Here is a 14643-nt window from a genome sequence, read left to right on the forward strand (position 1 = left end):
GAGGGGGCTACAGCAGTGGCCCCTGTGAGAAGCTTCTCAAAGCTCCCGTGGCTCCAGGTCAGACCTGTGTCTGGCCAAGGCTGAGCCAATTAGCTGCGTCCTCAGCAATAACATATTTAAGAAGGGGAACCTGAGAGGACTTGGGGGTTTTGTGAGGAGGAGTTGTGAGGAGAACACCTGCATGAACACCGAGGTCGGTGGAAGAAGGGAGAAGGGGGGAAGGCATGCTGGAGCAGAGGCTCCCCTGCAGCCCATGGTGAGACGGCAGGGCTGCCCCCCTGCCACCATGGAGGTCCACGGTGGAGCACATGGTGACTTGCAGCCTGTGGGGGGCCCCACACTGGAGCAGGTGACTGTGCCCAAAGAAGGCTGGGACCCCATGGGAAGTAGCCCCCGCTGTTGTAGTTGGGAGGATTGCAACATGTGGAGGTGACCCACGTGCCCATGGGACTCATGTTGGGGTGGGACTCCTGTGACTCATGTTGGAGTTAGTTTGTGGAGTACTGTCTCATGAGAGGGGGAGTGCGCTGGAACAGGAAGAATGCCAGAAGTTTCCTTCTCCTCGAGGTGGAAGAAGTGTCAGGGCCGACTGCACCTCCCATTCCCTGTCCCCTGTGCAGCTGTGGAGGGGGAAGTAGAGAAATGGGGAGCAAAGCTGAGCCTAGGAAGAAGGGAGGGATATGGGTAAGGTGTTTTCAAGATGTGGTAATGCCTCTCAAGTCCTGCTGTGCCTGTTAAGTGGGGTTGCTACTGTCTGTATTACATTTATTTTCTTTTTTTCTTCCCCTAATGAGTCTGTCTTTCGCCTGTGTCTTAAAGAATGAGGTCATCCCTCCCTGTCCTCCTCAGTTTCCTGGTCCTTTTCCTTTAGTTCCTCCTTCTCAGCTCTGGGGCGGGGGGAAGGGGGAGCGAGTGGCTTCATCCTACTCAGTTGCCCTCTGAGCTCAGGGCATGACAACTGTGAAGAGAGGAAGCAGAGTAGGCAACATTTCCAGACTCCTCTTTATTTTTCTTATTGATGATGAGAAAACTTAAATAGACTGAATAATGCAGAATTCAAGTGTTTGTAAGTCTGTAAACCTCTTCAGTTAGGGTGTTGTTCAGAACAAGGGCAAGGTATGGGTGTTGTTTTGCTCTGGCTCCTTCTGTATAGATTGATAATTTTTCTTCGTTTCAATCTTACTACAGTTTTATTTTTTCATTCATGGTTTGTTTTAGAAAAATTCTTGGTTTTAGAAATGCGCTGTATAAAGTTAACTACTTTTGAAGTAAATTGCTTGCTACAGGATATAATGCATTACCTTGGACTTGCTTGTACTGCAACAAATACATAAATGTTTTATGGTATATTTACTAGTACTTTATGTTTACATATGACTATATGTAATGTGAAGAAAGTGCTCACATGTGAATCTTGTTTGATATGAGGTTTACAGATAGAATAGAATAGCAACATTAACTATTACTAAGTTTTATTTTTATACTGACTTTTAATTTCCAGGCAAGCATTGTTGGCCGGGAGTTGGCTACCAACGTGTATAAATACACTCACTTAGAGCCTATTCTATATGCCCTTGGTGTGGGAATGTCAAGTAAGGATCCAGATCACCTAAAATTTCTCTTTGAAGGAAGTGAAGATTTCTGCTGTCTACCTAGTTTTGGAGTAATTCCTGCTCAGACTTCGATGTTTGATGGTGTTCCTTCTCTTCCAGGACTAAATATTGATATCACAAAGGTATGGAAGAGTTAAGTATCTAATTTTGTTTGTGCTTTATGTAACTATAATGTGACTTTAGTTAGTGTGTTTGTAATATTAATAAGTTCCCTTTATTCTAGAAAAGGAAAATGCAGTGTTTTGCATTCTTACATCCTAAGAAATTATGCACTTACTTCACTTGTATAATCTCTGTGTTCCTAAGATGGTATAAATGATCAGGTTTTTGTTAAATTTTAATTTGGGTTCACTATGCTTTTATTAAACCATGAAAGTTTTAAACATTCTGTGAAAATATTTTCTGTTGGGGTTTAAAGTGGAAAAACAAAAAACTTGCAGTTTTTTTTTTTATTTGTTCTCAACACTTTCTACAACAGCTGTATATTTGCTTGCATTTGTGATTGGGAAACAATAGAATATATTGATCGTTATAACACGGCCTTTCTTTACGTAGATGTTGCATGGTGAGCAGTACCTGGAACTGTATAAACCATTACCAACCTCAGGTCAGTCCTGTGTTGCTGATTCACTTTTCATTATGACGACAGTTCCTGTAGCAATATTATAAATGGAAACAGGGAAGTTTTGCTTCCAGCTGGATTTTTTTACATTATCTTTTTACAAGCGGTGGGGAGAAGAGAGGCAACCTGTTGCGTTATTGAAGGAATTCTGAAACTGTTCTTGAGATCAGGTGTTACTTTTCTGTACTGTACTGTGCTAGTTTGAAAACAAACTAGTGGGAGACACCAAGTCAGAATAACAATTTAATAAGGAAAAAAAAAAAATTATAAAGGCAGATAACACTGGGTTAAACTGACAGAGTCAGGATACAACCTGGCACCCTGTTAATCAGGGTGGTGGTAGCAGTCTGGTAGAACGGTGGCTGCAGTCCCCCCTGAAGCAGTGATCCCGTAGAAAAAAAAAATCTGCTCTTCCTCAGAAAAGTCCAGTGGTGGCTAAGTAGCTCCTGTCCTCTGGAAATCCAGTGGAAAAGAAAGCTCTCTGGTACGCAGAATCTCAGGTTATATCCAGGATGGAATGCTGGTTTTCTCCCTCTGGGTGGAGCATCTCACAATGGGATAATGAGTCAAGCTGCAAGGCATTGATGGGCCATTAACAGAAAGATAGTCGGGGGGGGGGGGGAGGCAAGGAAAAACTGCCCCACCTGATTTCAACAGCTCATGAGGATGGTAATAGAATACACTGCAATACATACATACCCAGGACATATACTTAGTAAATTCCTTCCTAATCTTTGATGTAATAAACAAATACACTACATGCTGGTGTATTACTCATGTAATTTGATACTAATTAGCAGAACTTTTAATTCTTTCTGTAAGGTTGTGTTAAATAACTTTCCGGATGTTTACCTAAAGATTCTTTAACACTGGTTATATCTGTGTGCCTACAAGAGAATAAGATTTAAATTATGTATGTAAAGGATGAATGGACATGCGATGAGGAGGCTAAAAACCAGTTGCTTCTCTTCCTGTCAAAATTCTCAAGATACTAGTTACTGCAGTAACAAGTTCTTTTCATAGATGGCTGTGTTTTCCCCGATTACAACACTTGAGAGGTGCTCACTCAGGATATGCATGCGTGTGTCTAGATTTCTTCATTAGTTTTAAAAATTAACTTTGCCAGACAGTGGGAGGAAAAAAAAAAAAAAGGCAAGTCACAAGCATTTCTTGTTGAAACAAGAAATACATGAAAATTATATTAAGAGAAGTCTGATAATTAATAAGGGATTGCCAGGAACTCATAAAGCTTTTTATATTTCCATTCCATAGGCTGATTATGTAAACATTTATGATTACATATATCTCTAGAGTAATATCCTCTTTAAGAGACAAACTCCATAAACCCACAGGCCCAGGCCCTGAGCTTGAGCTTTTATTCTGTAGAACTGTAGTTGTCTCAGCCCTCTTGAAATTTGTGGACAATCCTTAAGCGATCTGATCTGTCTTTGAAGTTAGTGATGTGTTTGAATCTGAGACACGATTTTTGTTTAGCTCTGAATACATAAAGTATAGCAAGATTCTGTTAAAAGTAAAAAATAAAAAATTCCTCACATCTGCAAACCAAGAATTGCAAAGATACCCAGACACTTTTATTATAATCGCAATGATTGTGGTTACTATGACTATTAGTTTGATTATTATTACCATTATTATTGTTGTTAGTAAGGAAGTGTAGAGAGTGATCTGTGGACTTCATTCCTGAAGCAAAACCTTACAACATGTACATGTTCTTTTCTTACAGGGCAATTAACTTCAGTTTCAACCATTGCTGATATTCTTGACAAAGGATCAGGAGCAGTCTTGCTTATAGACGGTAAGAAGGTTTATAATTTTTGGAAGGGATGCAGTAAAATTTGAGAGACCCAGTTTTTAACTAGCTGTACTAATAACTACCAGACTAACATAGTAAAGACTGTGAGCTTTTTAAAGTTTGATCATTGCTGAGAAATGAGCTAGTTGGCAGTAGCTGTGTAAATATATAACGTAACTGCTCTTGTTCCGTGATTGAGATACTTGAAATAAGAACACTCTCTTTGGAAAAAGATTTCAGAGAAGGTTTGTTTTTTTCTTATGTAGATGGAATAGTGCACTGTACAAACTGAATAAAGTTCCTTAATAATAATAATACTTAGTCCTGTGTGAAGGCAGCCATTTTAGATTTTGCCACTGTTCAGCAAGGGGATCTGTGCACATCGTGCTTGTGTTTTGTGGAGCAGTTTCACAAAGGTTAGTCATATGTGTATGCTTTGTAGAGTCATGTGCAAAGCAGCTATCTTTGAGAGCATGTCCTCTGTTCTTTTTTTATGTCTACATTATTCTTTTCTAGACAAAACAAACTCCATTTCCTTCCTCTTGTCCAAATTAAAGGATCTGAATGTCTCCAGGAAGTTGATAAGTTGTCACTTTCAGAATTTTGATATCTTTTAAGTGTGGTTATACAAAGGTCCCTTGGGAAATTAGACTGCAGAGGCAGATTGATAGGGAGTGACTCTCTAAACAGTCTTGAACTTTTATTCCTTCACTGTACAGATAAAATTGTGAACATTTTCTGTCCCTTTGTTCCTCCTAGCTGTGTTTTGCTTCCGTACTGTGCTAGCATTAAGCCTGTCTGTTTCTGTAACACGCAGAAGTTCTTTTTGTGAGCAGAGTCTTAGTGGGTTTTAAATTTCTTCCTGAACTGGACATTAACATTACTTACAATACTGTAAATTTCAGATTAAGGTGCAAGGGAGTGGGATAGGCATGAACTGGAAAGGGGAAGGTGAAACTTAAGTCAGTGTAAGAAGTTTAACTTCTTCAAAACAAGGAACAGGTGACCTTAAACTACAGCTTTTTCTGAACTCTTTTCATACAAAGTACTAGTACCGCTTTTTGTATGAGTTTGTAATGTGCTTTATGCACTAGGGATTCTTAATAGCTTCTAATATGACATATTTTATGGCACAATTCTGTCATATTTAAATAAATAACCAATGGAACAAATACTAATAAATCTTAATTTTAGTACTTAGTTTTGAAACATTTTAGCATCTTGAATGTCATCAACATATGACAGTTAATTTTTAAATTTTAATGTCTTCATATAGATAAAATTCATTATAATGATATTTGAAACAGATCATTAGTCTTCACTAGTCAGGAAGTGACTTGCAACAGTGCAACATGGAAGTATAACCATTGTCCCTTGTTAGCTATATGAAAAAGGACATCAAAGACAGTATGTGACCTTCCTCTTTTGTTGTCTTTCAGTGAATACCTATTGTGGAAAGGACCTAGTGTGTTATAATCAGTTTTCCTTGTTTTTCATTGGAGCTGGAGGATTTGGTGGAAAACGAACATCAGAAAAGGCCAAGGTAAATTCATGCATATTCATATTTAAAAAAAAAAACACATAAAAATTTCTGTCAGCACTGCAAGAAGAATATTTGCTTTATCAACTAGGAAGGATAAACTAGCGTTTGAGTAGTGTAGCAGTACAAACTCAAATGGAATTTAAATACTTCTGTTCCTTGAGGAGCATAAGGGAAAAAGTACTTTTCAGGGCCTGGGAAACTAATGGTGCTGTTCTGACAATCAGGGAGAAAAGTGAATTGCTAAACATGTAACAATGCGATATTCCAACATTCAAATATTTGAAATTACAGATATGGAATATCCTAATGGAAAACTGAATAGAAGGTTCTCTGGAAAATGTTTAAAAATATAAATTCTGTGGAATTGAAATTAGGAAAATTATGTCTGAAGTTAAAATAAAATTGAAATTCATACAAAGTGCATGATGATGTGGACAGAATGCTGCTCTAGAGGATTCGTAGTAGATCTTTTAGAAGAGGATGTTTTGAAGTTCACAATGTATCAGGCTGTAATCTGACCCAGTTAATTCCGTAGAAGTGGTACTATCTGCCACATGCTGTACTTTGGGCTGTGCTAAATTCCTTAAAATCCTACTACTGTAGGTCAGATGGAAGATGCAGTCAGTTCACTTGTCCAATTCGGAAAGAATCTTCTTGACTCTTGGTTTTATGAAACCAAATGTAAGCTTTGCAAACAAAAGAACCTTTACATTTTTTGAATTTATGTATTTAGTTAGTCCCAAACATGTCCGTAAATGAACAGATAAGGAAAGTTACTAATTTCCTGTTAAAAGCTAGCTTTGGAAAGGTTTTATTTTCTCAATCTACTTTTGATCTGAAAAAATTTTAGGGACCTCTTAGATCAGAACAAGAGCAGAGAAGTGGCTTTTATTTGTAAGTCTTGGTCTTCTCAAGTAGATTTGGGGAGCTTTACCTCACTTAAATGTAGTTTTAAGAACAGATTTTTTGGTTGCATATGTTTGAGCATGGTCAACAAGGAGAGTGATGAAGAAGTTGAGATTTTTAGATACTTTGCCTAGGGGCCTACTACTGAGCTGCTGGATTGTGCTAACTAGGCTCATAACAGAGTCCTGATTTAAACCTGTCTCAGCTCTGCTTTCATGATCACATTTCAATTTCTGCCTCAGTGCTTACATCTCCAGTTGGGTATACATGATATTTGTGGTGTCAGTTTAACTTTACAGTGTATTCTTCTTCGCCACCTCAGAGGTAGACCTGGTTTGAGTGAGTGTCAGGGTTTTTTGTAGCAGGGGAGGGGGCTACAGCAGTGGCCCCTGTGAGAAGCTTCTCAAAGCTCCCGTGGCTCCAGGTCAGACCTGTGTCTGGCCAAGGCTGAGCCAATTAGCTGCGTCCTCAGCAATAACATATTTAAGAAGGGGAACCTGAGAGGACTTGGGGGTTTTGTGAGGAGGAGTTGTGAGGAGAACACCTGCATGAACACCGAGGTCGGTGGAAGAAGGAAGAAGGGGGGAAGGCATGCTGGAGCAGAGGCTCCCCTGCAGCCCATGGTGAGACGGCAGGGCTGCCCCCCTGCCACCATGGAGGTCCACGGTGGAGCACATGGTGACTTGCAGCCTGTGGGGGGCCCCACACTGGAGCAGGTGACTGTGCCCAAAGAAGGCTGGGACCCCATGGGAAGTAGCCCCCGCTGTTGTAGTTGGGGGGATTGCAACATGTGGAGGTGACCCACGTGCCCATGGGACTCATGTTGGGGTGGGACTCCTGTGACTCATGTTGGAGTTAGTTTGTGGAGTACTGTCTCATGAGAGGGGGAGTGCGCTGGAACAGGAAGAATGCCAGAAGTTTCCTTCTCCTCGAGGTGGAAGAAGTGTCAGGGCCGACTGCACCTCCCATTCCCTGTCCCCTGTGCAGCTGTGGAGGGGGAAGTAGAGAAATGGGGAGCAAAGCTGAGCCTAGGAAGAAGGGAGGGATATGGGTAAGGTGTTTTCAAGATGTGGTAATGCCTCTCAAGTCCTGCTGTGTCTGTTAAGTGGGGTTGCTACTGTCTGTATTACATTTATGTTCTTTTTCTCTTCCCCTAATGAGTCTGTCTTTCGCCTGTGTCTTAAAGAATGAGGTCATCCCTCCCTGTCCTCCTCAGTTTCCTGGTCCTTTTCCTTTAGTTCCTCCTTCTCAGCTCTGGGGCAGGGGGAAGGGGGAGCGAGTGGCTTCATCCTACTCAGTTGCCCTCTGAGCTCAAGGCATGACATTTCTTTTTAAAGGGGTGATTTATATTTAAAAATAAATTGATTCTTAGTAATCATTTTGTGGGAATGTATACATAGAGTGTTTGTGTTTAGTAACTTGTTCTTCATGTGTTAAATTTTTGCAGCTAGTTATGATCATATGTCAGTATTGCAAGATGTTGCTCTAGAAAAAGATGAGCTTAGTAAAAAACTGAGAAGTACTCAAATGTGTGTTGTTAGGTTTGAAAGTGCAGTTTTAGAATAGAACTCTAGGTGTAGCTCTTTATAAATCTACACATTTGCGTGAAACAGGTTTGGAAAGTGTAAAGAGGAAAAGAGTAATAGCATTATAGTTTCTCACTTCCAGTGGAGCGGAACTCCTGCATTTTGGGTGAGTAAGCAAATGACAGACAGTGTCATGTGTCCAAATGCATGAAGTAGCTGTTCAGGTACATGGCATTTAACTGTTATCTCCTTCGGTACTGTGTTTAAGGGTAGTCCCACCTGTGACCAAAAGTTGTTAATGTGAACTACTGCCTCGAGGCACTACAGTAATAAATAATTGAATAGAGGCTATTTTAAACTCACTATTTTTTAAAATTTGTAATGAAATACCTAGATTTTCTACATCTGTAATACTGTAAATAATGTTCTTTGGGATTTTTGGATGTCAACTTACAAGCTTTTTGTCTTAAATCTGTATCAGTTATATAGAATTTTTCCCATATGTAACTTCACAAATCAAATTTTGAAATGCCTGGTGCTTCAGAGAGAAATGGGAAAAATATCTGTGTAGTATAAAAAATTCACAGAATATTGCTGTACAGACAGTGTATGAAGGTCTTTGATGGAAACCTTAGTTATTCTTTTATTAGATCTTAACAATAGTATATGTAAAGAAAATAGTGGTTCAGAGGAAGCATTGCTAATTTATAGTGGCAGCATTAGTGAGTCCAGTGTAGTGTTTTGACACTTTTTAGTTAAACACTGCACTTCAGGCAACTGCAACCTCTTTGCTCTAGTGACATATTAGAATGCTGTATAAATAATTTTACATTTTAAAATATAAAGAGTACCTGTTTCAGGCAGCAGTCCTTCTTGTGACAGGAGAAAACAAGGTGTAGTCTGGTTAAGACAACACAGTGATAGCAAATTCAGCAGAGGCCTCTGCATGCAAGAGGCCAGTTTCAAATGATAAATTTTCCTGCTTTGTCTTTGCAAACCTTCCTGATTAAAGACTTCCATGTTCCTTTGTGCCAAAAAGAAATCCCAGGCTGATCAGACGTACTTTATATTGTGTCTTTTTGTCACTTTACGCATTTTGTATCTGCAAACTGAGGAGAACAAGTTTCCAAGTTAAGGTCTATCATAAGCAGCATGTTGTGTAAGTCATGTCTTTCCTCTTAAATTGGGGTTTTCTTGCCCTAGTGGGAGAGAGGTTTCCTTAATTATTCATATGTTGGCTAGTTTTAGCATCTTAATGGCTGGGTAGGTCAGGCTGAGTTTCTCTAAACCAACTGGAAATAGATTGGCAAGCCATTCTTGTTTTGAAAGCATGTTAAGTGATGTTCTAACTGGCAGCTTATAAAGGCCAAAAATGAGGTAGTCCCCGAGTGAGGTAGTAAATAATTTGGTACTCCATTGTGCTTTTTAAACTGTTATTTTAGAAGACTAATTTTTGTTTCTGTGTTCCAAAACACTAATGTTCTATGAGATAACGATTTTTTCTGAGTGAATAATTCTTGCTTGAGCTTTTTTGAATAGTTCAGAATAAATATAATCAAACTGATCAACTATAATGTGTAACTCTTAGCCAGATCTGATGCCTCAGGATAGCTATCTTTGTAAAGCTAACCTTGATAAGGTCTCTGGTCTAAATAAATTTTTCTATTTGTCTGTAAATGTAGAAAGGGTAGGAGGAACCTTAACAGCTTTGTAAATGCTGTTTCTTTTTAGACATACTTGACATATTCTAGCATAGTGTGGATAAAAAATTTTTGCAGTGAAATACTAACACTACTACTTTTGCTTTAGGTAACGGTGAATCCACCCGAGAGACCCCCTGATGCTGTAATTTCTGATGTCACAACAGCTGATCAGGTAAAGTTTTGTGTGCTCTAGGTTTTGTTTACAGAAAGGAGTCTGATGTGATATTCACTAATAGTTCAAATTTTCTAGTACACCTCAGGTATTTATATATTTCTGTGTGTATATTTCTTTGTCTAATGTGAGGCTAAAATTTGTGCTAGGTTATGTTATATCAGTATTTTATCTAAAACATTCTTTTCATAAGGCTGATGCAATTTTATAATCATTTATTACAAAATTCTACATAGGAGGAGGAGATGAACATTTGTATTCTGTTGTAGTTTAAAAAAAAGTAGTTCAGAATCTATGAAATTACAATAAATGGTGTAAGCAACACATCATGACCAAAAAAGAAAGTTCTTAAAGTTCATAGTTTTGAAGAAGTTAAATTTCTGTACTAGTAGTCAGGGAAACCTGAAATATTGACAGTTATCTGGCCAGGTATGTTTCCATCTGTCCACAGTCTCACTGGTTCACAGGCATCTACTTTCTATAGGCAAAGACCTGAGTAAATAAATACATCCTCCTCTGCAGGTAAACATACACAGGTCAAAATAAGACAGGAATATCTGGAGCTACAAGTATTAGGACACTGAGTAGTATTTTCAAAAGCAATTTAGGTATGGCAGGAGGCTGTAGCTTTTGGAGGTGCAATTATTGTTGAACATCAGCTGAACTGTGGTAAAAAAAAAAAAACAACTGTGTGGGATTTGTGCTTAGCCTTTGATTATATCTGGAGTGATTAAATTTAAGTCTCATGCAGCTGATTAAAATGCACAGCATAGGTCTAGGAGGTACAGATGTCTAATTCTTCTAAACAGTCTTCATTGAAAGTTGACAAGGTGAGCAAGGAGCAGGGAACAGTGAGAGAGTTCTTTGTTCCTGGGAGGTGGTTAAATGTAGTAGAAGGTCCTCTCTAGCAGCTGGCACTTCAATAGATAAGTTACAGCAACCCTAATGCCCCAATAGTTAAAAGTATTTACTCTGAGTGTTGGAACCCTAGTTTGGATTCTCCTCTGCATGATTATATTGGAATTCCAGGTCCATCAATTTTCAGATGACGTGATCCCCTTGTCATACAGTAATCTTAATTTTTGAGCCTTAAACTCTTATGTCTGGAACTGTTACTGTGTATAAAATGCTAAGTTCATGAGTTAAAAGAGGATGGTAGTGACCCTGTAATGCAGAAGTTGGGAAACTGCTACTGCAAAATTGATTTTTGGAAGTAAAGGAAGTGGCACAGAGTAGCCTCCACACTTGTTTTATTTTAAGATCTACTCTGACAGGTAGGTTTATAAAGAGAATTCCTCTCCAATTAGATCTTGCAGGAGCCACAGCCTTGAGAATCACAAGAAGGCTTATGTGCCGAATTATTCAGTAGCATCTGTGCTTAAGTGATGATGCCTGTGTACAGGAGGAGGAATGTGTAGAACTTGGAAACTTTATGGGCAGGAATACAGACTTTCATGTGAAGGACAGCTTGGGGAAATGTTTTCAAGATCTTACATTTATGTGTCTGTGGAATGACACATAACTGCCTAAAATCTTTTTGAAAATGGAAGCTGGCACACAAATTGCATTGAAATTTCTGAAATTTTTTTTTCTTAGTATTTAAATGAAGATGATGTTGGCTGTTGCCATTCAGCTGTTGAATTAGTATAGAGTATGGGACAGAAGGAGTCAGTTTGCAGATGGCATTTGAGATAACGAACTGTATTAATTTCCAGTGCTAGTTGTGACATTCACCTCTCAGTTTTTGTGGTAGCACGATTATGTGGCTGAACTGCTCTTTGTAATTAGCATTTTTGCCCCTTAACTTTTCATAGCATGATCATGTAGTAAACTTCCTGGTAAGAAGACCATCATGCATATTTTAAAAATATTTACAGTGATGACTCCTACCTTTTGCTTAAGTCAATGACTGTGATTATCTTGAAAGTTATATTCAGTTCTAACTCAGCTACACTGAGTTAAGTTTTTTCCAAGAGGAAGAATGTTTTTTACATGTTTTCAGACAGGAAGAAGTGCTGCTTAGTGAAGAGGATGCTGAGAACAGAGGGCTAGTAACCATTTTTGTCCTTCACCATGTTCAGCAGAGTGGAGGGTACAGCCACCTACAGTTCCTTGAAAAATGGTTGTGTTGTGTCAGTGACCATTGACAGAACAAGCTAATCCTTCTGATTAGTGGTATCAAAGACTAATAGCAGGTAGTATAATGAATGTTTATCTCTCTCAAATCTGTACCCATTCCTGAGAATTTCTTTAAACACCACCTAGTGCTTATGGATGAGTTGCAGTATCATGGTGTAAGCTGCTTAAAGATGAAAAATGGTTAAGAAAAACTTAGGAGTGTATGACCTTCTAAAAGGCTTTAAGGCTTAAAATTTGCATGCTGCTGAAGAAGAACAGAAAATATTTCTTCTCTTTGTGAATTTTTCCACAAAGAACTAGGTGATGGTTTTTTTCCATCTTGCCCTGTAGAGATGTGCATGTGCTGTGGTGTTTTTCTACCTTGTTCTCTCTCTGAGCTATCATTTACTAGATATACTGCCATAAATCTTTTGAATAAAATAGACTTTTTGATGGAAGATCAAGAAGTCTAGAGGGTGTTTTGACTATTAGCCACTTAGCAAGAAATTAATCATTCAATTTCAGCCCTGCAGGGAATGTATAATGTAGTTTACAGAGCTTCAGTATCACCAAGCTACTCTTGTCCTTCCGGTTTTTGAACCAGGGCCTTAAATTAATCAAACAGATTTTGCTGAATGGTTCCTAATGCAACTAAGAATCACAGGCAGTGAATGACCTGTATCTCTGGACAGTTTTGTCTCTGGAGTTTTCTTTTCATTCCCTTCCTAAATGTGTCGATTTCTTGGGAATTTGTTTTCTTATGACACACAAAATAAGCTGCAGTAGATATTTAAGATGTCCAAGTGATACAGGTCTCTTGAGAAAGGAAACAGATATGGAGTCTTGAGTTTGTTGAGGGCATTTCTGTGGGGTTTTTGTTGTTTGCTTGTGGAAAAAATTGCAACATTCTGATATTGTGCAGGTTGCCTCCCAAGAAATAAACTGTTATCTAGCTTCAAACACAGGAATTAATATTCAGAATACACAATGTTGTGACAATGCATAAACAGTGTAACAGTAGCTCATAAAATGGAATTTTTTGAGAAGTTGTTTCAGCTTTACTGTTCTGGTTTTTTCTTCCACTCTCTTCTGAAAGCTACCTGTCCTGTTTGCCTATATGGAAAAAAATAAAGCTGTAACATGTGGAGTTTGCAGGACTTCCAAGATTTTGCTAATGTCAGCTCATTTCAATGAAATGTCTAATAATTTTAAGAAACTGTTGCCAGTTGAAAAATTCTCTTTGTAACAGTATCATATATTTCACTAAAGCATTCTCCTACTTTTAATTCTGACTGTGTTAATTGTTACTTACACTGAGAGGGAGAAATAGATGTGACAAAGAGTTAGAAAAGATAGATTTTAAAAAACATGGTGTCTCAGCTTACCATGCTTTGGGACCACATGTGTACGTGCAACTCTGCCTCCTGTAAGTCTCTGCAAAGCAGTGTCATGTGAGCTATCACATGAGAATTTCTGCCAGAGGTGCTTTTCCATGCAACTTGGGTATCATGATACTTCTGTTCTGTGGTTTCCAGGCTCAGGAAAACTGGCTGTCCATGCTTTCAAAAAATTTTTAAATTCCTTCTTAGAACTGATGAAACTGAAACTGATAACTCTTGGAGGAACAGCTTTTTCATATCCTGTCATTTTCAAGTTGCTTTTATTTGGAAAACTACAGTAATGTTTTATATGTTGCAAAGTCTCTAAAAAGATAAAAATTCCAAATAAAGCTCGCTGTGTTTGTAGTCTTAATCCCCTTTGTGTTCAACACTTTATGATACAGTTTTCAGCCATGCAGTCATGAATGGTGTGTTTTCTCTCCTTCAATAACTCCTTCTGCAGGCAAAGAGAGGGCTCTATGCATGAGCTGAGATAGTGAAGGAAGTCAGTTTTCATGTATTGCAAGAAGTTATGTTCCAAGAAGGAGTAATGAGAGGATAGTGATCTCATGGTTAGTGACTGGCTGGAGCTGCAGTTCTTCGACAATGTATTTTTTTTGCTTTGTCCATAAAATTCTTATTGTCTGTGGGCAACTGTAACCCAGGTATCTTAGAGTACTCAGACATAGCTTCGCCTTAGTCAATAACTGACAGGAGAGGATGACACAATGGAATTTACAAGATTAAATTTGGGAGTCAGACTAGCAGGAGGGTATCTGAGCATCACAGACTGAAATTGAAATTCATAGAAGCTGTGTTTCAAACTTCTGTGGTGTACTTCAGAAATGTGATATACTTTGAAGAATTTGGCCTTCAGATGTTAAATTGGAGAGCTGAAATTGGTTTGTGCTGCTGACAGTTACGTCCTTTTCTGCAGTCTTACAGTTTTGAGTCTGCAATGTAAGCATGTTTATAGATGTTTGAGGCATTTTAATTGTACAGAGAGTTTTTAAAGGAGTGAAATGTAATAGCCAGTGGTGATTTTTGAGAATGTGATACAGTGAGCAATATTAAAAAAAAAAAGGAAAAAAGTTTAGCAATATAATGATTTCACTCATTTTACTCATTCAGAGACTTTTAGAGAGATTCCTTAAATTCACACCTGGACTAACCTGATAGGATTTAAAATATACAAGCTATGTAAAGCATTCTGTTGCAGCTATAGATCGAGGTGTGAAGAAAACTGCT

The 14643-nt window shown here is 38.4% G+C and overlaps 1 protein-coding gene across 5 annotated transcripts in view; it reads left to right on the top strand.

The window, feature by feature from the left end:
• The window catches only part of HSD17B4 (hydroxysteroid 17-beta dehydrogenase 4), a 63562-nt gene that overhangs the window by 23868 nt on the left and 25051 nt on the right, over positions 1-14643 (top strand). For 4 of the 5 annotated variants that reach the window (XM_074932374.1, XM_074932376.1, XM_074932375.1 and 1 more), the window contains 5 exons: positions 1502-1735; positions 2169-2220; positions 3980-4051; positions 5488-5591; positions 9833-9898. In XM_074932374.1, the coding sequence (XP_074788475.1) occupies positions 1502-1735; positions 2169-2220; positions 3980-4051; positions 5488-5591; positions 9833-9898 (528 nt within the window). The remainder of the gene's footprint in view (positions 1-1501; positions 1736-2168; positions 2221-3979; positions 4052-5487; positions 5592-9832; positions 9899-14643) is intronic. The other variant, XM_074932378.1, reaches the window with a different exon arrangement.

The sequence above is a fragment of the Athene noctua genome, chromosome Z (genome assembly GCF_965140245.1).
Source record: "Athene noctua chromosome Z, bAthNoc1.hap1.1, whole genome shotgun sequence".
Classification (NCBI taxonomy): domain Eukaryota; kingdom Metazoa; phylum Chordata; class Aves; order Strigiformes; family Strigidae; genus Athene; species Athene noctua.